Source organism: Protopterus annectens, chromosome 9.part0 (genome assembly GCF_019279795.1).
Source record: "Protopterus annectens isolate FY-2018-M chromosome 9.part0, PAN1.0, whole genome shotgun sequence".
Lineage (NCBI taxonomy): Eukaryota > Metazoa > Chordata > Ceratodontiformes > Protopteridae > Protopterus > Protopterus annectens.
In genome coordinates, this window is record NC_056743.1 from 1,325,397,002 (window position 1) to 1,325,421,920 (window position 24,919).

Genomic DNA, 24,919 nt, shown 5'->3' on the forward strand with positions numbered 1-24,919 from the left:
TCAGGAAGATCACTATGGGAAGCATAACCTTCTTAGAAATACAACCTTAAAGTAAAACTTAAAATTAGATTGGGAACAGAGAACATACCTTCAGAAATGAGAGAGTAATGGTTCTGCAGTATATATTCGGGATTAGAAACATATGACAGCAAAGGTTCTGTAAAGTTCTTGAAAAGACAATGGGTTTAAATTAGTGGTAATGGAATGTCAAGGTACATTAGGAATTTCAGTATTGACACTGTCTACAACCCTTTTAATTTGAGCCAAGAATATTTGGGGAAGTCACAATAATGACATTCTGCTAGGCCAGACTCATTAATGCCTACACTAAGTGCACATTAAGTGCACACTGAGTGTACACAATCTGTATTCAAGAACATGTATACCACATTTTTGTGCTTTCTAGTCCCTCAGAAAGATAACACTAAGTGTACATGAAGTCTACACATTGTAGTAACCTTTATGAATCTCTTTCAATATTTAAGGCTGCAAGAAAACAAGTAGAAAAACTAAAATTAGGAGGAAGAAGGTGTGAGTTATGCTTGCATCGTCTGTTCACTCAGAATGGTATATACTTAGTGTACACTTAGTATAGGTATTAATGAATCCCAGTGTGTGTTTTTAGCAAGTTTTTACATATATTTTATGATTCCTTCTTTTTTCATGGAAAGATGTATGTAGCATGTTCAAATCAGAAGTTTTACAAACTTTCATGTTCTGTTCCCGGAATCTGGCAGTAGCTCTTTAGTAAGCCAATTAGATGTTCTTCATATTTCTTATAAAAAGATGAAAATATCCATCTTGAACTCAAGTTAAGACAATGGTGAGGTTGAACAGGGTCAGGCTGGGGTCATATTCAGAGTAGGCAGTGCAGCAGTTTACAATGTCAGGATCCCATACGATAACATTTATTTTCAGGGGTTAACTAGACCTTACTGGTGATTAACAATACATTTGATTCTTTTTTTATCTTTTAAAAGACTCGGGCAAAGTAAGTGGACAGTGGTCTATGACATATTTCAGCAAGACAAACATATTCAGATAGTTTTCATATTTATATTAGAAGTAATATCAAAGAAATGATCTCCTTTACCAGTTTAGGTTAAGTAGGAGTAGAAGTCACTTATGAATAGTCCCATTTGCTTAGAGTCCAGTAGAAATGAGATCTAAGATTGCCTAAACAATAATGGTGAAGATTACATAGAAGCAACAATTTAATTTAAGCAGTTATGGGGTAAAGAGTCAGTAATCGATCTTTGAACAGCTGAGTGGTGGGGGAATATACAAGCTGGTGGACCCACTCATTGCAGTATGACCAATAACCAAACAGGGTATTACTCATTATGAGTATCAGCTTAGCAACTGAAAACAGAGCATGTATCAAACTTCTAGAAAGGGTGATCACAGAAACAGATATAGAATCCACAGTTCAATGAAAGAATATCAACTTAGGCATTAAACCAAGTTTTTGAATGCCAGTAACACCAGGATCTTTGACATGTAATTATGCTTCTCAATCATTAAGTTTATTGCTAGTGTTACGTAAATTAAGGTAAGATTCTCTCAGATCATAACAGTTAATTATAGGGATGCTAAAAGCATGCTGGCTGAAATCAGCTGAAGGAAAAGTGACAGAGGGATCAGGGTTCATTTCAGCATCAGCAAATAAGGAGCGTCTGTACCAGGTAGATTTGCAATAAAAATAAAAATTGCCAATTCATGTGTGGTGCAGCTGATGAAAAGCAGATGAAAAGACATATCTATCTTCTTTGGGACTGCATTATTTTTCTTGCAATTTTTTTACTTGATTACTAGAGAACTGAAAGCAATGTTAGACACAGGTGGTATGGTAACTGTTATTAACAAATAATTAGAATTAGTTTGCATGCATTGCTGTAAGAAACAGTATGCTATTGCTTAGACAGAAGTGCAAACTGGATTTGTAAAGCTAGTCCATCAAGTTGCTGTTCTTTCCAATTTAACATATGGCATGACAGCGGAAAAAATAACCAATTTTAAATTGTTGTGAAGATAATGGGAAGAAGATACTGTAGTTCTTTTGACAGACCATACTGTCATTAAGAGGAAGGTAACCAGCAGGTGAATAAGCCTACAGATTTTCCTCTGCCTAACCAAGAATGGTGTGATGGCAGTCACCAGATATTTTATTTAGATTGTGTGAGTCCATTGTATGAATCCAAGGAAGACCAAGGCATAGTTTTAGAAAAAAGAAATGGATAGGTGTACAAAGCAGGAAGAACCTACACCAGTTAAAGAGATATATTAGAATGGTTCTACTTTACATCATCAAAGAACCACAACATTGACTCACTAAACAATGAGAGAACATCGTAATCTCAAAGCAGCGAACACTCGGAATGGCGAAATTCGCTTCCGGGAAACTAACCACTTGGCCACCACTGAAAATAAGAAAAACAATAAACAAATTACACCCACAGAAAGGGGGGTTGTGCTACCATGCCCCCCTACTTAAATATTCCAACTCTTAGAGCTCACTAAAGTAGAGTAAAGGGCAAAGTTCGTCAGTGGTGGCCAAGTGGTTACTTTCCCGGAGGCAGAATTCTTCGTTCCGGGTGTTCACTGTTTTGAGCTTACAATGTTGTCATCTCACTGTTTAGCAAGTCGATGTTGTGATTCTTCGATGTTATGAAGGGGAACCATTAGAATACATATATGACCAAGTAACCTGCAAGAACGAACCTGTAAAAGGTAGAGCTTATGCACTATTATACTGCATCCTGCTGTGACAGAGCAGCCTTGAAACATAGAATCAGCAGAAAGAAGGAATTTACATATTAAAAACTTGCATCCTGAAAATATTACAAAACTAGGAGTAACAATGTCATTGTAACCTGAAAATTTTGCAAAGCAGGAAGTTAAAAGACTAGCAAAACTAAGAAGGGTATATTCTAAGGAAATGAAGTAAGGAAGTATGGAAAATGTACCGCTTCAAACGAATGCTAAGCCTGCTATCAAGCTAAAACTGAAAGCCTCAGACATAAAGAATTCAAAACATCAGGTAACTGCTGAGAATGACAACTGTGACAAAAATATTTCAACAAGGTAATTAAATTTGGAGAAACAGTATCTTGTTAGGTTTCTAAACCTATTTCTGTCAATGTAAGAGTGAAGCTTTAAACATGGAAAGACTCTAGGAAACAGGTGCCTACAATTAACAAAAAATTAAACTAATGATAAATCCCTTTCAGAGATAGAGCAACCTAAAAAAGAGAAAGAAATTGAGAGAGTGGTGTTAACTCACTCTAAGACATAGGGAGAGCATCAAAATGAACACAAGACAAATGAGAAAATATTGTATTATTTAGGAACAGAATAACTTTGAACTGAGTCATAATGATATTCATGCTGAGCCAAAATACTGTAACTGTAAGAAAAGGAAGATGTTTTTATGCATCAGGTCCATAGTAAAAGGGAAAAAAAACTCAGTTAAAACGGAGGCAGTAAATGGCACTAAGGGATGCTGGTATGAGTTGACATTTCCAGCTGAACTATTAGATGTTGCTAGAGATTGTTAGGAAGAACAGAAAAAACTTTTAAAACTGTAATTGGGCATTATACCATCTTACATGACAAGCTAAATGTAGTGATACCCATAATATGAAAACAAAACGATGGATGGAATGTACAGATTCCCAGTAAATAAAATATAATGCTATAAAGCAGCTGTGATATTATGATCCTGTCTGAAAAATACATCATCAACATTTACTTTAGTTGTGTAACACATGTAATTATCTAGGAACTGATATGGTGTCTATACTTTACTCTTCTTGGCTTATGCGGATGTCTCCTTCCAAAGCATTAAATTACATCCACGAACCTATAAATATAAAATTACAGGACTATATAGTCATTCCTTAACAACTCGGTACTCTACAACCATTATAAGTAAAATGCAAGTACAACTAATGAGCATGCTATTTTGTATTTTTCTAATTTAGAAAAGTATGAAAATCTTGTTTTTGAAGAGATCATCTCTATAGGCTAGAAACTATTAATAGACTGACTATATCTGAGTACATTTATATTAATGCGAGTTAAATAGTATAAATAACAGTGATAATGCATTGCAGATGTAAAATCCTTATGTCACACTCCAATATTTAATAGCATTTCAAATTTCTGGAACCATGGCATCACACTTCTGTATGTCGTAGTGCTTGGTGTTTTTATAATGATAACAATGGAAGATGCGACATAGTGACAGAAAAGCAGCGAGGTGTTCATGTCACAGTACTTACGAAGAGATCTCTAAATGCCTACAAAACAAATTCCTCACACATGCATACAAGCACCTGCACAGGCACGCACGCACACACACACACACACACACACACACACACACACACACACACACACACACACACACACACACCCACGCACACACGCACGCACACACACACATACACACACACACATTTTGTTTTTTCATTTTGTATTTAATCATTTTTATGTCCTTAGTATTATAACAGTTGATTAACTGCATTTTGTTTATATTTTCCTTTTCAGCCTCTAGAGCCATCATTGATGACCGAAGGTATTTCAAGGGTTGAGAATAAGTATATAAATACTTTCCGCTGTTCTGTGTTCTTTGCTTTTTTAATTTATCTTCCCCAAGAATGGCAAGTAATGTGACACGATTAGCTCTCTGTTTTTATATGAGACAATTAACTGCAGGTTAAAGAAGAAGTGTGTGATTCCCCTTTCATATATGATGTTTCTTTCAGTGACTGTGATATCAGCAGATAGAAAATTTCTCTACATAATGAATAGGGCATGGGGTTGGCATAATGGTTATGGTGTTTACTTCACAGACACAAGATGTAGAATTTGATTCTCACCTTTGATCACGGTCTGGTTATTTTCTAGGCATGGATAGCAGACTGATTGCGCAGAATTTACCTGGAAATAATGTGTGTTTACTCAAATATACTGCACAGACACATGGGTAGAATTTTGTTAAGAAATTTGTTCAGTGATAAATGCATAGACTTAAATACTGCATAACTTAGTACTCATTCATTTGACATAACCTGATTACTGACTTATTTTTTTGCTCATTTTTTTTTGAGACAAACTTTAATTTCAGAAGAAATGTGTCTCAGCAATTCACTAGTAAAATGAAAGGAACACATAAAACATATGCAAATAAGGGCAATGAAACAACAGCTGCAACTCAGCAGAATCTGAAACAAGGGAACTTAGATGGATGAAAACTCGAGGCTTATTAAAAAACACATTTTAGACCCTATTTATAAGTACAAAAAATAAAAAATGACCGCAGTGTCCCACTGACAAAACTAGACATCTAGTTCTCTTACTAGTGTCTGGGTTTCTCTAGCAATTCAAACAATTTCATACAGAAAGCATTAAACATACTAGGCCCAAGACTCTTCTCCTCTCTCCAGGTGAGGGTGTCAATTGGACACTACAAGTGATTTCCTCCTCATTCATTTGACATAACCTGATTACTGACTTATTTTTTTTGCTCATTTTTTTTTGAGACAAACTTTAATTTCAGAAGAAATGTGTCTCAGCAATTCACTAGTAAAATGAAAGGAACACATAAAACATATGCAAATAAGGGCAATGAAACAACAGCTGCAACTCAGCAGAATCTGAAACAAGGGAACTTAGATGGATGAAAACTCGAGGCTTATTAAAAAACACATTTTAGACCCTATTTATAAGTACAAAAAATAAAAAATGACCGCAGTGTCCCACTGACAAAACTAGACATCTAGTTCTCTTACTAGTGTCTGGGTTTCTCTAGCAATTCAAACAATTTCATACAGAAAGCATTAAACATACTAGGCCCAAGACTCTTCTCCTCTCTCCAGGTGAGGGTGTCAATTGGACACTACAAGTGATTTCCTCCTGCTGAGGGCCAACTTTAAACACCTAAAACCTCAAAGGATTCATGGAAGATATGTAAACATTTAGGCACTGTATACTGAGATGCTCATTCCTAGTGGGTGTGGGGCACAAAGGAGCTCTTCTAGTGTTAGTATAAAAGCCATGCCTTATTCTTTCCCCAAGATGAAAGAATTCATTGTGAGGAAAATTCAGTTTGGAGATTGTAGGATATACAGGGACAAGAAAATGATAGTTTGAAAATGTAATAGTTGTTGATACTGCTAACAAGCTTGAGTATGTCTTAAACAAAAACTAGTATTCAAGCTAATGAAATGAAATGTAGCAGAGCATTTGCATTGCATGCTTGGGTTGCAGAAAGGGATACAGGAGAAGTGAACCCGGCTTAAACTAAAGGAAAAGGCAGAATCTAAGGTCAGCTTAGCTGTAGTGCAAGTCAAAGCAATAAAATCAAACAGCATCTTGAAAATGCACGAAATGTTCTGCACAGGGTAAGCACAGTCAAAGTTAAGCAAGTCATGTCTGCACTTGATAGTCTGCATAGGCCTCAGATCATTCTGACAGAAGCAAATCGTCTTGGCAGTTTTAAATTTTAAACACCTTCACTAGTGGGCATTTCATAAGGAACTGAGACAGAAGATAATACAGAGAGAATAAAGGCAAAAGCATTTGCCTTGAAGGGTTGCGGTCTTGATCTGGGAATTTTTAGCATACCATTGTTGGCTATGTAGAGCAGGTAAAAAACGACACATCAATGTAGAAAAGCTGTTCATATAGTCACTTCTTTACTTGTATAGTGCTAAGAGACAGAGATTTTCGTGTACTGAGAGGGTCATACAAATTTGCTTAGAATTAATGAGGTTGTCCTGTGTGTATAAATGGAAAAAATAATTTAGTGGTTATCAAGAATCCTCATGTGCAAATAGTACTTGGTTAGATTCCAACAGCAGAGCTTTGATAACTTGCAAAATGATATAGTGCACATGCAAACATAAAATGTGATACATCTAGGAGTTTAGATAGGCAATGACTATGACCTTCCTTACCCCTCCTTACTGAGTGCATATCCTGATGCTCTTAACTCTCTCCAAACAAGCAGATTGTTTTATCAGGTTTATATCCATTTCTGCCATTTCTTCTTTTTAACTCTTTCTGACACTTGCCTTCCAGCCCCAGAGTTTTCCCTGATTTTTGAGTCATGTGATATTCTTTTGTGGGTTCCATGCAGTACTATAGGGAAATAGGGAAAAGGAAGTGGGGGAGAGGATGCAAGCATATGCAAGAGGAAACAAGACAACTGTTGCTTGCCTGACTGGGTTAAGAGCTGCATTCCTGAGTATCTCATCATGTTCCAGTGCGGTGTAATCTGATCCCGGAGGTACAGCTAGCCAGTCTGTATCTGCTCATCTACACTGTGGAGTTTATATACCACCTACAGATAGGAGAGAGCATTCACAGTTATGAAGTTCTCCTCCCTCAGGCCGTCATATTCTATATCCCAGCCTTGATTTTCAAACCCTGGGTTGGCAGTGGGTTAAGTGAGGGGATCTGCTGCGTGACATTATACCTAACAATGTGTCAGATGGCTGAACCACTCTCTGACAGAGTCTGGGACTGTTCAAAGCAACAGTTTTTGCCCGTGTCTAATTCCATCTGGAGCTGAATAAAACTTCTTGACAGGTCAAACTTTTGTAATAAAAAGAAAACTGGTTTGAGTAAAAGTTTAATTTCTCAACATATATTTTACAAACCAAAGAGGAAAATATGTTTTTACTTACTAAACATCAGGTAAATCATAACTTTTGTGGAAATATTTTTCGTCTGACAGTTCTACCCATTTAGTTGACACTGCAAGCATTGAATTTCAGCTGTCCGGCACAAATTGCATAAAAGTGACATCCTGAATAAACATACCTTATAGCTATACAGTTGTCAGGCAAATGCCACACAAGAAAAAAAAAGGAAAAACATTTTCAAAGGTGGGATAATGCCTTCCTGCACCCTCCCAACAGTCCTCTTACTTTATTATTCTTACTCTGATGTTGCTGCACCTTGAGAAAGAGCAAGTCAAAACAAAAAAAGTCTTGCTCTGCAGACAACAGAGAAATGGAATGAGCAACAACACATCGGCAGCTATGTCTGTGCCATCCAAAGCAGTGTGGATAGTTCATTAGCATTTAAAGGTACATATGCATCTGACAAACCTTTCTTTAAAACTGAAATATATATATGTGTGTGTGTGTGTGTGTGTGTGTGTGTGTGTGTGTGTGTGTGTGTGTGTGTGTGTGTGTGTGTATGGCCTAGAACCATGGAGTATTGCATGTTATATGTCATGTATATATTGCTAAAACTAATATATTTCAAAGTATTTTGAAACATTGCTATTGACATTTGTTATAAATAGTATGTGAATGATGATCTTTCTTTAAAAGCAGTCAGGTTATGTTGTATATTACAGAGAAGAGAAGTTCCTTCATCTTGGATTAATGAGTCACTATGAGACCAATTATGTGATTAGGTCTTATAAAAAGGAGGGCTTTTCTTAACCATAGTAGAGTTTTTATAGTCTCAAGGAGAGACTCATTGTCCTATGTAACAGATTCATTAGACTCTCATGGGAAGGCTCATTGTCCTGTGTACCAGATTAATTAGACTTACATGGGGATGCTCATTGTCCTGTGTACCAGATTCATTAGGATCTCATGGGGAGGCTCATTGTCCTGTGTTCCAGATTCATTAGGCTCTCATGGGGAGGCTCATTGTCCTGTGTTCCAGATTCATTAGACTCTCATGGGAAGGCTCATTGTTCTGTGTTCCAGATTCATTAGACACTCATGGGGAGGCTCATTTTCCTCTGTACCACATTCATTAGACTCTCACAGAGAGGCTCATTGTCCTGTGTTCCAGATTCATTAGGCTCTCATGGGGAGGCTCATTGTCCTGTGTTCCAGATTCATTAGACTCTCATGGGAAGGCTCATTGTTCTGTGTTCCAGATTCATTAGACATTCATGGGGAGGCTCATTTTCCTCTGTACCACATTCATTAGACTCTCACAGAGAGGCTCATTGTCCTATGTTCCAGATTCATTAGACACTCATGGGAAGGCTCATTGTCCTGTGTTCCAGATTCATTAGACTGTCATGAGGAGGTTCATTGTCCTGTGTATCAGATTCATTACAGTCAAAAAGGAGGAGGCTTATTGCTATGACCTGGAGTTCTAGTAGAGACTGCCCAGTGAATCAGTCAGAGTTATGTCCTCATGCCTGGAGAGGGATTTCCGGGAAGAAAGGGTGTCTCCAACTGCCTAGAGTGAATAGTCTAGAGAAATTATGTGATTATAAACCTGTAGTAGGATGCTTTCTGTCAGAAGTGGATTCATTTGGAGCCTGCAACAAATTCATCTTAGTTTAATAAGAAGTTGGCTTTATATCTGAGCTTCTTACTTGAATAGAAGAGAAATTTGTAGATGGGCATTTTCTATTAGTGAGGCCATATTTTTAAACATAAGCTTTGCAGCCTTAGATAAAGCAAATTGAGAGCAGAAATAAAATCTGTATTTTCATTTACTTCTGTATTCAGTGTCATCAGAATGCCACATCTGATGTCAGCAGTGGGCAATAGCAGTGGTATTTTGTGCCAACTTGCTGTATCTACGCATCACATAACAAGCGAGTGCTTGCTATTTTTCTTAATAATATAGAAAGGAAAGAAATAAGCTGTTTACATGCCTACAACAAAGAGAAGTAGTGACTATTTTCCATTGCATTTAAAAGAGACTGTTTTTACTGTAATGCAACTAAAACTAAGAAGCATGGAAAGTACTGTGATGATGTGAGGTAATCCTAGCTAGGCCAGGAGAAGTAGGGCAGTGGATGTGTAACATATGCCAGAATAGTTAGCTGGAGTTTCATAAAGAATTATATGTCATTTGTATATCAAGCTGATTTGTACAGGTGCTTGTGTTGAAAATGTATTTGTAAAGCTATTTGTGTTAAAAATGTACTAACAGTGGGTCCTGCTGGATAAAAATGAAATACAACTGTATGTCAGACTATATTGCAACTGTTGAAATGAATATATTGTAACAGAGGATACTGAAAGAGAAGAGGTTAATCTCGGTCCAACTAACTTTGAAAAGTACTCTGAAATTAAATTATCTGATTTAGGCCATAAAAATTGTATCTTACAGTTTTGATTGCAGCCAGAGACAAAATGTCTGTGAAGACCAGGACTAGGAATCCTACTGTATTGTCCTTAGGGGTGAATTGATTGCTACCCTGGAAAGGAGGACGTTTTTGAAATGGTTTTATAATTTCCAGATGCTGTAATACATTTTAGCAAAGCTCTATGTGTGTGTATTATGACACATATAAGCTAGATTCTGGTTCAGTTTGTAGTAAAGGGGCTAGTGTGTGAACCAGAAGGCAGATGACCAATGTATGTGATGTCATTCTGTAATCCAGCACTGAAATGATGTTTTAATACTAGATGAGATAGAAGTCTCAGGGCAATCTGTTTATGAAACCTGACAAGAAGGAAGACCACTCACCCCCATCATCTTGCCTTGCTTTAGTAAGTAACCATGAGGTTAAGTACTGTTTTTCTGTATCTGTGTGAATCTAGCCATCTGTGTTATTTTTAATATTTCCTGTGATGAAACTCTGGTGTTTATTGTAAATAGATATTTAGTATATTCATGTTCTTTTATTACTTATTATTAAATATATTTAAAATTCTCATTGTGGCTGGTCTTTTAGAGAATATTTTAACCTTTGAGAGTACTTATATTTATTTGGTGACACTGTAGACACTTCTGAAAGTCTTGCTGCACTGGTGAAGCACTACCATTTGTATTAGTATTAATTTTACTCAGTATAATTAGGTACCCTGATAAGAGCCTAATAGTAGCTGGCTTTGGAGTGTTCTATTGGCATTATCTACCTTATGGTCTGGGCAAAGGGGGCATAGCTGGTAATTCTGTACCAGTCTTTCGTGTGTGTGTGTGTGTGTGTGTGTGTGTGTGTGTGTGTGTGTGTGTGTGTGTGAAAATCAAATTTCGAAGAGTGTGTGTCAGCTTCTTGGAGCAGGGACACAGAACACTAGTTTCACAGAGAAGGTGGTAAAGGACTTGGCTTGGAACACTCAGCTGAGACTTAACTCTACAGCTATGTCAGAGGGGAGTCTTATTTGCAGGCTGGAGAGAGAGATGTAAATCCAGCCCGAGACTGAGCGTGTTCCTGTGTGCTCTTAAGGGAAACTGTGCTTGGTGCAGAGAGATGCATCTGGAAATACTATGAGTAACTATTTTTGTTCCAAGTGAACATCCCTCACTGGTGTTAGTGGTGAGGAATGAAGCTCCTTGATTACTAGCCCAGAGCAGGGACGTCACAAGTATATTTAGGTGTTCAAGTTCTGTTTTCCCCTGCCCTGAGAAGCTATGTCTGTGCACCTGTTTTACATTCCAGGATGGTAAATGAATTGCACTAACCCTGAAGTGAGCTGTGTCAGTCACTTGCAGTTACCAAATACAGAACTGTGTCTATTATCTAGTGAAGTGTTTGCAGAAGCAAAGTAAAGCATCAAGAACATGATTTAAATCCTGGTGCAGAGAACAAGGATAACTGACTAGTATTTAGTGAGCATACAAGAGTAAGTGAAACATATTACTGGTGCACTAGTGAGTCCCACAATTACAGTGCTCATAAAGAATATTTCCCAGGAAAATGATATAGGGTCGTAATTGGTACACTAATGAGTCTCACAATTACAGTGCCCATAAAGAGTATTTCCCAGGAAGATGATATAGTGTCATAAGTGTTAGTGTCCAGTGCTGGGTTACAAAAGAGAACTGGAGCAGAAATGAATGGGCAGAAATCATTTCTTCTCAATTGATTGAAAATATTTTAAAGATATACATGGAAATGGAGGGTACCGATTTCTTGGACTTTAAGCAGGAAAAAAAAATTTGTCTAGAGAAAGTGTTTCCTCTGAATTGCAGGCTGTTAAATTTCACAGTTGGACTTTAAATGCATGTAAGATAGTAAGACCTGAAATGCACGATCATAACCATACTGGTAAAGTGTGATTAGAGCCTGATAGTAACATTAAAGCAATAATGAAAGAATTGCTTACTGCTGTTAGATTTAAAATAGCACTGCCTGGTAACACAACACAATATGTATATCAAAGTGATCCCAAAGGTTCAGATAAACTCATTACTGCAACTGAAAGTATTTCAGCAAATGATATTGTGTTTAAAATGGAAATATTTGCATCTAAACGTAAACCAGTAGTTAACAAGTCTGCATTACATTTGAAACACAATGTACCTGGTATTCAACTAACTTGTTGCAGATATAGGAAGAAAGGACATGTAATTTGTGTCAGTATAGGGAATATTGCTATTGTTGGGAATGTGCAAATCCTGGAAATTAATGCTGAGAAAGAAATATACATGGAATGTAATAAGATAGATGTTAAAGCTATATAATCTGCTTTCTGTAACTGAGCTACAATTAAATTAGTGAATAACATGATTTTTGTCTTTGGAAGGCAAGGATCTACAGATTTTACTGGAATCGGGCATTCCAGTCACTTTCATTAAATATCCCTTTATGAGTTAGCATAAAGTTAATAGCAAACACAAGGCACAGGTAACTTGTATTCATGGAAATGAAATAGAATATTCCATTACAGCTGTAGAATTTCAGACATTCGTAAGAAAAGTAAAATAGTAGCTGTACTATCTGAACTAACCCAAGACATCATTACTGGGGAAATATTTTCCCCAGTTTACAGCCCTGTGGACATTATGGAAGAAGGGAAACATTTTAATGATTTGCAGCAGAAAGACAGCCTTAACAAAGAAGAAACCAACCAGGCAGGTATAGTAGTATGTCAGAATGGAGATGGGGTGGGGGGATAATTCTGAACAGTGCTTTTTACAGACACTTAGAAATATTACATCAAAACAAAAGGAAAACGACAAGTGTTAACCAAGGTGATGCCAAGGAAATTGTCATATGAGTATGGCTAAATGATAAAGATAACCTCATGAGTTATCAGAACTCTGAAAGAAAAATATACTAGAACAATCGATGTATTAAGATAGTCAAATATGTCAGTGTTAGTACTAAAGATAACCTAAGAGAAAAGTCCTGAGATAGGTATAAAGATGTTACCAGCACAAAAGTATAGAACACTGGAAGTACAAACCTAAAAGAAGATCACTTATATGAAACTTCAGATAGTAAAGCAGAGACAGGAGTTTGTAAAAGTATAGTGAGAGGTCATAAAGTACAAGTCATTAACTTTGAACTAAATATTGATCTCTTATATGTAGAAAGAAGAAAGTATGCACCAGTTAGTTAAAGGATGTAAGTTGTGAAACTTGCACATATTCGTGCAGCTAGACATCACTTGGGAATGGATAAAGTTAAGGTCATGTATTAGCCAGATTTTATTGATTTAAGAATTGCAAAAGAAATAGATTCTGTTGGTCTTATCCATAATGTCATAAAATATCTCCTCAACCTGGATTCGAAAATCCTTTGATTCCAATGCCTATTATAGATATCAAACTTGAATGCATTGCCATAGATATTGTTGGACCATTAGTAAGATCTAGTAGTGGGTATCAATGCATCATAATCATGGCAGACTATGCCACAAAATAACAAGAAGCGGTGCCATTACACAGGACTAATGTTAAGTCTGTTGCCATAAAATTGGTTTTATTATTCTCTAGAGTGGGTATTCCTAAAATGGTACTTACTGACCAAGATACCCCCTCATGGCAAGGCATATGTGGCAATTCTGCAAACATTTTCACAGTAAACAGTTAAAAATGTCAGTTTACCATCCACAGGATTGATGGTTTGGTAAACAGATTCAATAAACATTGAAATTTATGTTAAGAAATATTAAGAAAGTTAGTGTACTTACCATAACACTAGGTCCATGTTGTCTTCTCTACGGCTCAACATACTGTTTATCAGATCCAATTGGTGCCTTTCTTCAAACTCTTGGATCCAGGGCTCATGCTCCTCCCCTACCTATGATTCCCTGTTGTCCCTACTATACCTCAGATCAAGTTTACTCACCTGTACCTCTACATATCTTATATCTGTATATCTTATAGGCAGAAAAAAATATGAATAGCCTATCAATTATGAGAGGGCTGAGGAGTCAGCTAAAGGCTGAATAGATGACAAGGCCCTGGACAGGTCCAATTGATTAGTTGAGAGCTGCTTGATGACAATTTAGGTAAGGGGAGTGGAGGGAGGTTGAGCCAGACAGAAGAAAATAACATGGATCTAGTCTTACCGTAAGTACATAACTCTCATATCCAATGTTGTCTTTTCCATCCTTTGCAGTGTATAGGACAGATTCTCCAGCTATTAGCACTCCAGGGTTTCTTATGGAAGAATATTCCAAATAATGAAAGAACCAAAGTATGCAGTGGAGTTAGAATGCAGGTCCAGCTTATAGAGAGATACAAAGACATGAATAGTAGACTAAGTAGCTGCAGCACAAATCTCATCTATGGGAACTGTAGTAAAATAATCGGAGGCTGCCACTGCTCTGGCTGAATGAACATTAGTTTTGTGTGGAGGAGCCATTCACTTTTTTTATAGACAATTCAATGCAATCAGACAGCCACCTGGACAGTGTAACTTTGTAAATGCCTTGTCCCAACACAGCCCTTGTGAAAGAAATAAAAAGTTGATTTCTTTTTCTGATTTCTTTGGTATGATGTAGTTAAAATCTCAGTTGATGGGGACATCTGTCAAGTGAAAGATATATTCACCTTTGTTAGAAATGTTCAAAAAGAAAATTGGTAGGTTAATCATCTTCTTAAGTGTAGTTTCCAAAGCCACTTTGGGAAGAAAATCTGGGTTAGTCCAAAGGAACTCCCTATCCTTGTGAAAAATTAAGTAGAGAGGTTTGCAAGACAAGGCTTGTAGTTCCACAATTTTCCTGGCAGAATTGATGGCCACTAGGAAGATGGTTTTCCAAGACAGAAATGTTGTATCTGCTGATGCTGCTGGTTCAAAAGGTGATCAGTTTAGGGCCTAAAGCATCAAGGTGATATCTCAAGGAGGTACCAGATTTCTGATAGTGGGTCAGAGAAGAAAAGTTCCTTTTATGATAGCCTTACAAAGTTTCAAAGATGCAGTTGGGTTCTGGTTTTCTCCAACATGAAAATTTAATATGGCTGCTAGTTGAACCGTAATTGTTGACAAGCTGGCACCTTCCCGGAGTAACCCCACTAGAAAATCTAAACTAGAGGGGGATATACTGAAAAAGGATCTAAGCCTTTAGAAAAAGCCCAAAAAGCAAATCTTTCCTTTTACTTGTGTAAAAATGTCTTGTGTTAGGATTCTGGGATAACCACAACACATGAATAACTGAAGTGGAAAGTCTGACATCCCTAGCCATCATTGGAGCTGGAGGAACCATGTGGTTAACTTCACTGCTTTTAGATCTCTGTGAGGCTCAAATGGATGAGTAAGACAGAAGTCTGGAAGAGGATTCAGTACCCATGGAGGATGTTTCAGATGAGGCCAGAGGATGGGAAAACAAACTTGCCAGGGCTAGAAAAGGTCAAAGAGAATAATTTGTGCCTTGTTCCTGATGTCTTTCTGCAGAAACTTGGTTATATGGGGGAAAACATTGAAAAGCATGCAGGAGACCTGGAGGCCAATTTTGGACTATAGCATCCCTTGTTGACTGTCCATCTGGTTGGATCAGGGCAAAGGAGCTGCTGGATTTGGTGTTCAGGTGAGAATTGAAAAGGTCACAGCACAGCTAGCCCCAGCAACTGAAAATCATAGTAGCCATTGACTGACAGATGGATCACTCATGTGGAAGAAGACCAGACCTACTCAGTTTGTCTACCAAGACACTGGAACTCCCCGGGATGTGCAGTGCCACTAGAAAGTGTCAAGACGACATTGCCCACTACCCCACTATCATGGCTTTCGGGCATAATGGGTATGAGTGGGTTCCTCCTTTTTTGTTTATGTACCAGCCTTCTGCCATGTTGACCATCTGAATGGAAATCACACCCCTGGGGAGAGGGTCCTGAAAGGCATACAGTGCTAGGAGGACTGCCCTCATTTCCAAGCTACTGATGTGAAGATTGGCCTTGGTTATGGACCATATGTTTTAGACTGTCTTCCCTTTGAAATGCTCTCCCACTCCAGAAGGGAGGTGTCCATGGTCACAGTGGCTATCAGGGTGGAAAGGTCAAAGTTCAAGCCCATAAGGCAAGAGATGAGGTCAACTACTGTTGAATATGATGCCTGCATATTGCTGTGAGTCATTTTGGAAAGTAAAGAGGTTGATGTAATATTGACCATTGAGCAGAAAGGGTCCATTACAGCAATCCCATGTAATATCTTGCTTGTGTAACAAGTATAATTGATGCAGCCATTATCCCCCAAAGTTGAAGAACCAGCTTTGCTGGAGGATTGGAGGAAGAAAGTATTTTGAAAGCTTGAAGATGTAGAGATAGAACTCTTCATACTGGGAGTTTTGCTATTTAGGAAGTTGTGTCTAAGTAGCACTCTATGAATTCTATTACTTGTATCAGTGCCAGCTGGTTTTCTTCACTGTATTGTAATCCCTATGTTTTGACAGAATTGGAACAAGAAGTTCCTGCACTGGATCATTAGATCTCTGGTGGAAATGGTTAAGAGCCAGTTGTTTAGACAGAGAAATGCACAGAACCATTGCAGTGTTAGGTAGGCTGCCACGAGTACCATGCACCTGGTGAACACTCTGGGGGTTGTGGTGAAACCAAAGGCCAGTGCTCTGAATTGTAAATGGCTGGCCCACAGAGAAACCTTCTGGGTTGCCTCACTATCTTTACATGGTAGTAAGCATCCTGAAATTCTGCTGAACACATTCAGTCATCCTTCCTCAGAAGAGGTAGAATGGACTGCACTGTGATAAATTTGTTTTGCAAACTGATTTAGGTGACTGAGACCTATAATGCACCTAAGGTCTCCTTTTTTTCAGAAACAAAAAGAATCTTGACTAGACTCCAGATCCTGGCTGGTCTGGTGGGACCTCTTGGATGACTCATTTTTCCAGCAGCTTGGATATTTCTTCTGCTGCCAACCTCCACTGATTGGGTGAAATACTGGAATTTACTTTTTCTTGTTTAGGGGTGCAAAGGGAATAATCACAGCCTGTGGTGATGATCTTCTGCACTCAAGAATCTTGAATGATATCTAGCCAGGTGTGAGGATGCAAAGTTAAGCATCCCCCTGATTGCCTCCAGAGTGAGGCAGTTGGGCAACCATTCAGGAGCACTGAAAGGGCTTCTCAATAAAGGAACCTTGAAACCCTTAATTCTGTAGTCTACCTCTGCCACTTGGATGGTGTCCACTGAAATTATTTCCCTCTCTGCCTCATGGGCTGTATAACTAGAAGTGCCCTGAGCAAAATTCTGGAACTTATGAAACTAGAGATTCTTTCCATCCTTCTGGTTCTGAGAAAAGGTCACTTGGGAGGTGGAAAAACATATGCCTGCTGCAAAGAGTGAGAGAGAGAGAGAGAGTTTTGCCCTCCTGCTTACTTCTGGTAAGTGTCTCTTTTACCTAGGGTCCAGAGTGTTCAACTATGAAAGAGTGCATTGATGAAGGACATCTTAAAGGTCTTTATAAAATCACAGACACATTCAGACATGCTGAAAAATAGCAATGTTGGTGTCCACTGCTCTAGAAGTGTCATCTGCTGCACTGAAACGTAGGCACATGGAAACATTACATATGGATTGAAGTGTGGGCAGCTGTGACTTTACAGTTTTCTTTATATCCACAGATAAACTACCTGAGAGAGATTTGGAAAGCTCCCTAGTCCAATCCTTCTGAAACTGAGTCATGTGAGTCAGGTGCCTGTGAAGAGCAAATGAGGTGAAGCATAAGTTCACTTTCCAAATCTGTCCAGTGTCTTGGACTCCCAGTTAGGGGAATAGACAGATATGATCTCCTCAGAAAGCTCCTTCTTAGTGGCTGCTGTTACACCCATAGCATCTACTGGAGGACCCTTGCCGCAATGTGACCTGTTTCTGGGGGACATGAGAATTTTATCAGGTTTTCTTGTGATCAGCTCCACTGTGTTAGGCACCTTCCAAGCCCACTGTGAGATCAAATCAATGAGCTCATCAATGGGCAGGATCACCTAGAAGGAGTAAATGAGCCAGCCCCAAAAGTCTCGAGGAATAAGACCTCCTCGTGGAAGGGAACTTCAGATGACCATCCCCACTTTTTTCCATCCATTCGAGGATTTCTCCAAAGGAAACATCTTCTATGGCAGAACTTGGGGATCCCTCTTCTTCTTCAAAGGCAGTATCATCTGTAAATGACTCCTGAGAGGAGTCAACATGCTTCCTTTTGCAAGATCACTTCCTGTGACTTTCTTTGGTGGGATATTCCAGAAAAGTTTTGGAATAAGAATGGAAACTTGTCGAGTGAGGACCCTTGAGGCTAACTGAGATTGGCTGCCCCTGATGGATAGGATGACTGGAAGGCACCACAGGATCCAGAGGGATTCAGGACAATGCCATGTATGTGTGAGGAAACTCCCCTATAGATCTTGAGAGGACCCTTTCTAAGGCTTCAAATACTGAAGCTGGGATTGGTTCTTATGATGACCTTCCAGGACACAAAAACCATAAGGAAGGAACATCCCCAGCTCTGACCCAACTCAACTCCTAAGCCAGCATCAGAGGCAAACTTTCTAAGGCCAAAGCACCTAGAGGCAGAGTTGGCTTTATAACCTTGGAGTAGAACTCAAACCTGTACCTTGGCCCCGATCCTTCAGATCTGAAACTCTTGATTTGACAGTCCCAGAGTCAAAAGGTTAAGGGAGACTGAGTTGAAACAGAAGCTGCTGTCTCACAAGTATCACTTAGAGCCATCAGACTGGATAAGGAGTAACCAAAATGGGGGTTGACTAGGCCAGACCTGGAGACCCCAAAGGGGGAGGTGTTAGAAGGACTCCCACCTGAATATGTATTTGAAGAAATTTCCTCATCATCCTATTGATGTCAGTGTGATGGTGTGAGGTATTTCCAGCTATGTCAGAAGAAGTAGGGCAGTGGATGTGTAACATATGCCGGCACAGCTAGCCTGGAAATTAATGAAGAACTACATGTTATTTGACTATCAAACTGATTTGGACAGATATTTGTGTTGGAAATGTATTTCTAAAGTTCCTTGTTTTAAAAATGTATCAACAGTGTGTCCTGCTCAACAGAGAAAGAAATTTGCATGTAGTATTGTAACTATTGAAATGTATATATTGTAACAGAGGATACTGAAAGAGAAGAGGATAATCTCAAGCTACCTGACTTTGGAAAATAGTAAGAAATTAAATTACTTAATTTAGACCATAAAGATTGTATCTTATAATTCTCAATGCAGCCAGAGACAAAAAGTCTGTACAAGTAAAGCTTCCTGCATTGTCATTGGGGTGAAATAATTGCTGTTCTGGAAGGATGGAGGTTTGAAATTGTTTTATGACTTCCAGGAGCTACAGAAGATCTTAGCAAGGCTGTGTGTGTGTGTGTGTGTGTGTGTGTGTGTGTGTGTGTGTGTGTGTGTGTGTGTGTGTGTGTATTATTGGCAGATAGGTGCTAAATCCTGACACTTCTAGCTAAGGGGGAAGTATGAGAACCAGAAGCCAAATGACCATATGTATGTGATGTCATTCTGTAATCCATCACTAAAATGATATTTTAATACTAGGTAAGACTGAAGTTTCAGAGCACTCTGTTTTTAATAACCTGACAAAGTAGGATCACTCACCTACTTCATCTTGCCTTGCTCTAGTAAGTAACCAGGGAATAATAATTATTTCGATCAGTCAGGAAAATATAATGACATTCATTAATTATTATTTTTCTGTAACTGTGTGAACCTGTCCACCTGTGTTATTTTTAATATTTCCTGTGACTGAAACTCTTGTGTTTGTTATAAATAATATTTAGTATTTCATGATATTTTATTATTTATTAAATATAGTTAAACTTTTCATTGTGACTGGTCCTTTAGAGAGTATTTTAAACTTTGAAAGGACTTATATATATTTGGTGACACTGTGGGAGCCTTTCTGCATTGGTCAAACTACTTCTGGAAGCCTTTCTGCATTGGTCAAGACTACCATTTGTATTAATATTAATTTCATTCAGTATAATATGGTACCCTTGCAAGAGTCTTAGAGTAGCTGGCTTTGGGGTGTCTGGTGGCAGTGTAACTACTTTATAGTATGGGCAGAAGGGGGCATAGCTAGTAAATATGTGCCAGCCTTTCCCAGCTGTGTGTGTGTGTGTGTGTGTGTGTGTGTGTGTGTGTGTGTGTGTGTGTGTGTGTGTGTGTGTGTGTGTGTGTGTGTGTGTGTGTGTGTGTGTGTGTGTGTGTGTGTGTGTGTGTGTGTGTGTGTGTGTGTGTGTCAGCTACTTGGAGCAGGGACATGAAGCACTGGTTTCACAGAGAAGGTGCTGGAGGACTTGGCTTGGACACTCAGCTGAGGACTCAACCCTACAGTTGTGCCAGTGGGGAGTCTTATTGGGGAGAGAGACAGATAGAGAAATCTAGACCCCAGACTGACTGTGTGCCCTGTGTGGTCTTAAGGGAAATTGTACTTGATGCAGAGAGCTGCATCTGGAAATACTGGGTGTATCCATTTTCGTTTCAAGTGAACACCCCTCTCCAGTGTCAGTGGTGAGTATTCAGGCTCCTTGATTACTGGCCCAGAGTGGGAATATCAAAATTGGCTAAGAAAGGTTTCTCAACAAATATAAGGACCTATATGAAGATGTTACAGAAGATGGTCTGGAGTAATACTGTCTTCCTGAAGTATAGATGAGTGGAGTCAAGGACTGACCATCTATGGGGAGAAACAGCATGCAGGGGATGGTGTTCAGACCTGAACTTGCTCCTGTCCATATCCAACAGCATAAGGATTTTTTGGCAGTGGGACTGACTGGGAAGTCAGATACAGGAACCTCTTTCCAAGTAATTTATTTTTTTTCTCTCTGTTTCCTTCTCTTTACTTTTCTTTCTGTCTCTCTCTCTCTCTCTAGCTTTACATTTGGCAGGTTTAGTTTTGTCTGACTTCTTGGAAAAGTGAGAAGCTAACATTAAAGCCAAAGGTGTCTAGTCTCCCACTTGGGCAGGAAGAAGACCCTTGAGTACCAGCTCATTCCTTTGGTCAATGAGAGCGCTGGGTCCAAAGGAAGTGCAGGCCTCACATTCTGTGTTGAGATGGTCTGCCCTCAAACAGTAGACATGCAGATCATGCAGTTCTTGTGCCCACAGGCACTGCACAATTTGAAGCCAGAGAAGAAAAGGCAGGAAGAATACTACCATAAAAGTTAGTTAAATGTGAAAAAAGCACTAAGGTACATAGAAAAGGGAAAGAAGGTACTAAGTACAGGACCCGAGAAAGGGTATTCCTAAGAAAAATTCAAGATCTGACAGAAAACTAACATATATCTCAGATTAGCACTAATCCCCTGCAGATCACATCTTGACCATATAAGCGGCAAATGAGAACTGAGATATAGTAAGGACAAGAGGGAATTATGGGTAGGGGAGGACTGAGTCCTGTATCCAAGAACTTGAAAAAACAATCCAATAACCCATACCTTGAGTTGGACAGAAAAGACAACAGTGGATCAAGAATGCTAACAGGAGATTATTTATTCCTTTTTTTAACAGGGGTAGAAGGCTGAACCACAAGGGCAATTTTCAGATTTAGCCTTCGAGAGCACTGAAAGTATAAAAATCAAAATCACATTGTCTAAAGTAATACACATAGGTTTGTTACAAAGTATAAGGTTAATACAATAAGACATAATACCATTTCTTAGTATTTACAACAGTTATATTATGCACAAAAATCACTTGGCAGGAGAGATGAGGGGGCAGATAGAGACTTTAAGGAAAATTGTAAAGGTAACAGATTTGGAGGTGAAGGGGAAGATGAGAGTGGGGTATTAAGTATGCTAAGACAGTAGAAGATATTCAAACTAGGAGACAAAATCTTGGTACTTGTGCTATCATCATAAATTAAAAACAAAAAAAAAACAATTTTGGTTAAGTGATAAGGCCCATTTGTAATCTGCAAAAGAATAAAAGATAAACGAGGTATATTATAAGGTCATACCAACTGGTAAAAGAAAACTAGATCAAATTACTTACATAAATGTACTGAAAGGCTGGAACACGGCTGAATCTTCAGTACTGAGTTGTAGCACTGCTGTAAGAAAAATGTAGTCAAGGAAGGAGTGCATTCTTACTGTACAGATAAGTAAGTCTTTTATTTATGACACAGAAACAAGAGGTGTTAGAATTTCTAGCCCAGAATCAGAATATACTTTCAGATTTGCCAGAGACGGCAAATCTCATTTAGCATAGTACAGACAAACCTCCATGGGTGAAACTGTATTCACATTCCTACAGATTATTTGAAACACAAAATAAAGCAGTACAACAAAACACTGAAGGCAAGCCTACAGAAAAGGATGTTTAACAGAAGTATCAAACTAAGAATACAAGGGTAATTGCTGAAAATGAAACAGAAATATAAACTGATAGAGCTGAGAACTCTTATTTGTAAATGAGAAAACACTGGAAGTCTAAATACAATTTTTAAGGATTCTCATAATATAGTTAGTATTGCCTTTGAAAAGAATAGTGAAGAACAGTTACTTGAACAGAGTAACAAGTTGCATGACCTCGACACACAGTGACAGGAACAATCTGAAAAATGAAAAACAGAAGTTTCCAAAAATGTTGGTTCTACATATAGGATGATGGAAGGGATTAAGAGTGGCAATGCCATAAGGTGTTGTAAATGTAATGATATGTGTGTAAAACAGTGTTAAGGTTGACAAGAAATTAGGCAAACTATGTACAGAGTTTCATAAGGAGATGAATTTGCTTTGCATTATTTCCATATGTTGTTTTTTTTTATGCAGTAAGTATCTCTGACTCAGAAGAAGGTGCTCCATTGCCAGAATTTAGCCTGGCAGATGGAGAGGCCAGCTCTAAAACAGTAAATGCAAAAACCTGTGAGTGGTTTTATAGGTTCATAGGTAATTACTAGGTTAATGAACCCAGGGTTCTTTATAGACCTCACCATGTTTCCCAAATATATCTAACAGGTTTGATAAATTAGGGATATATGTAGGCTTGGGCATTGGTGGTTAAGCATTTACAGGCTGCCTTTGTCTACTAGAGACATAGGCATCAGACCAAGGATACATTTCCAATTCCACATTCAGTGGTCCAAGATATGCTTGAAATAGGATAGAGAAAAACTTTGCTTCACATGGAGGGGAACCTAGCAGAACAAGAGGTAGTCTCCGAACACATGCTTTTTCCTCCAGCACGTCCTTTTTACATTGCAGACAAGGTTTAGGTTCCTAGAATGGGAATTCTGATGGTATTTGTTCTGTGGCTGTGCAACAAGTCTATCAGAGCAGGATCAGATGATGGATTGTAGGCTAAGTATAGATTGCCTCTCAGTAGGAGGCCAAGTACAGGTGTAGGGCTTTGAGGCGGTCTGTGTAGGACATGTTGTTTATGTCCTGTATTCTTTTCGTGAGAAACCACTGTGGATGCTGCAGTTGTTGGTGTGTTCTGCTATTGTGGATATATCTGGTTATACTTTAGTTTCTGCACATCTGCTACTTTTGTTTTGGGTTCCCTTTGTTGTATATGCCTTTAAGGTACATAACAAAGGAGAAGTTATACCCAGTGATTGGTCTGATGAAGGTGAATACAGTGGAACAATGACATCCTTGGAGCTAGATGTCATACTCTTGCTTTTCAGTTGCACAACATAGAATGATTTCCTTACAAATCTAGGCACATGATGATCAAAGTTCAGGTTACTGTCTACATACACAGACAGGACCCAGGAAGCTAGAACTGGGGAGTCCACCTCTACAAAGAGGCCAGTCACAAGTGGAGTCCCTCAGGGATCAGTCCTTGGACCACTCCATATTTGCATTTACTTCTCAGAAGTCAACGCCAATGTCGTTGGTCTCTGGCTGACTAAATTTGCAGATGATTGCAAATTAGGAGCTGTGATTGAATCTCATACTGACACAAATGTTCTACAGGAGGGGCTGACACAGACAAACAATTGGTGTCAGAGCCATGGACTAAAACTAAATGCCAAGAAATGCATAATAGTATCCTTTGGGAAGTCATCCATCCCTGGAAACTATCATACTGACAACATACCCCTTAGAGCTGATCCAGTAGTCAGGGACTTAGAGACACACATAGATAGTAATCTAGTCTTTATTCATCATGTGCCTACAGTGGTGAGGCAATCATTCTATGTTATACAACTTATAAACAAAGGTATGGCATCTAAGTCCAAGGAAGTCATTCTTCCACTGTATTCGGCATTCATCAGAACTATCATTGAGTACAATGCCCCCTTTGCTTTGTACCTAACCAGGCATATCCAACAACTGGAATGTCCACAGAAATTCCTCACTAAAAGAATACAGGGCATAAGTAATATGTCTTATGCAGACCGCCTCAAGGCCCTATCCCTGAATTCCCACTCCTACAGGCTTTTGAGTGGAGATCTATGCCTGGCATAAAGGGCAGTGTCAGACCCCACTCTGATGGACCTCCTGCACCAGAATTACCCATTTTAAAGACTTAAACCTTGTCTGTGATATAAACAGAACGTCTTGGAGAGATAGGTATGTATCCCAGAGACTGCCCATTTATAGAACAGGATCCCCATCCATGTGAAGCAGAGTTCCTCCCTAACTCAATTCAAACTCATTCTACCTAATACAGAGAGAACATTTCTGAAGGGCAAGCTACTTAGGTCCTTAATTTTGAATTATCTTATGTTTCTCCATTCTCCCTTTCCACTTAAAAATAAATAAATAAATAAAATAAATTTCTAAGCTTGTTTCCTGCCTTTCTTGTAACTAGTTTAGTCCAGATACA

The 24,919-nt window shown here is 38.6% G+C and overlaps 1 protein-coding gene across 1 annotated transcript in view; it reads left to right on the top strand.

The window, feature by feature from the left end:
* Nucleotides 1-24,919, top strand: part of SH2D6 (SH2 domain containing 6) — a 1,258,756-nt gene that overhangs the window by 975,282 nt on the left and 258,555 nt on the right. Inside the window, exon 16 of the mRNA XM_044084299.1 lies at nucleotides 4,552-4,579. Coding sequence (XP_043940234.1) covers nucleotides 4,552-4,579 — 28 coding nt within the window. The remainder of the gene's footprint in view (nucleotides 1-4,551; nucleotides 4,580-24,919) is intronic.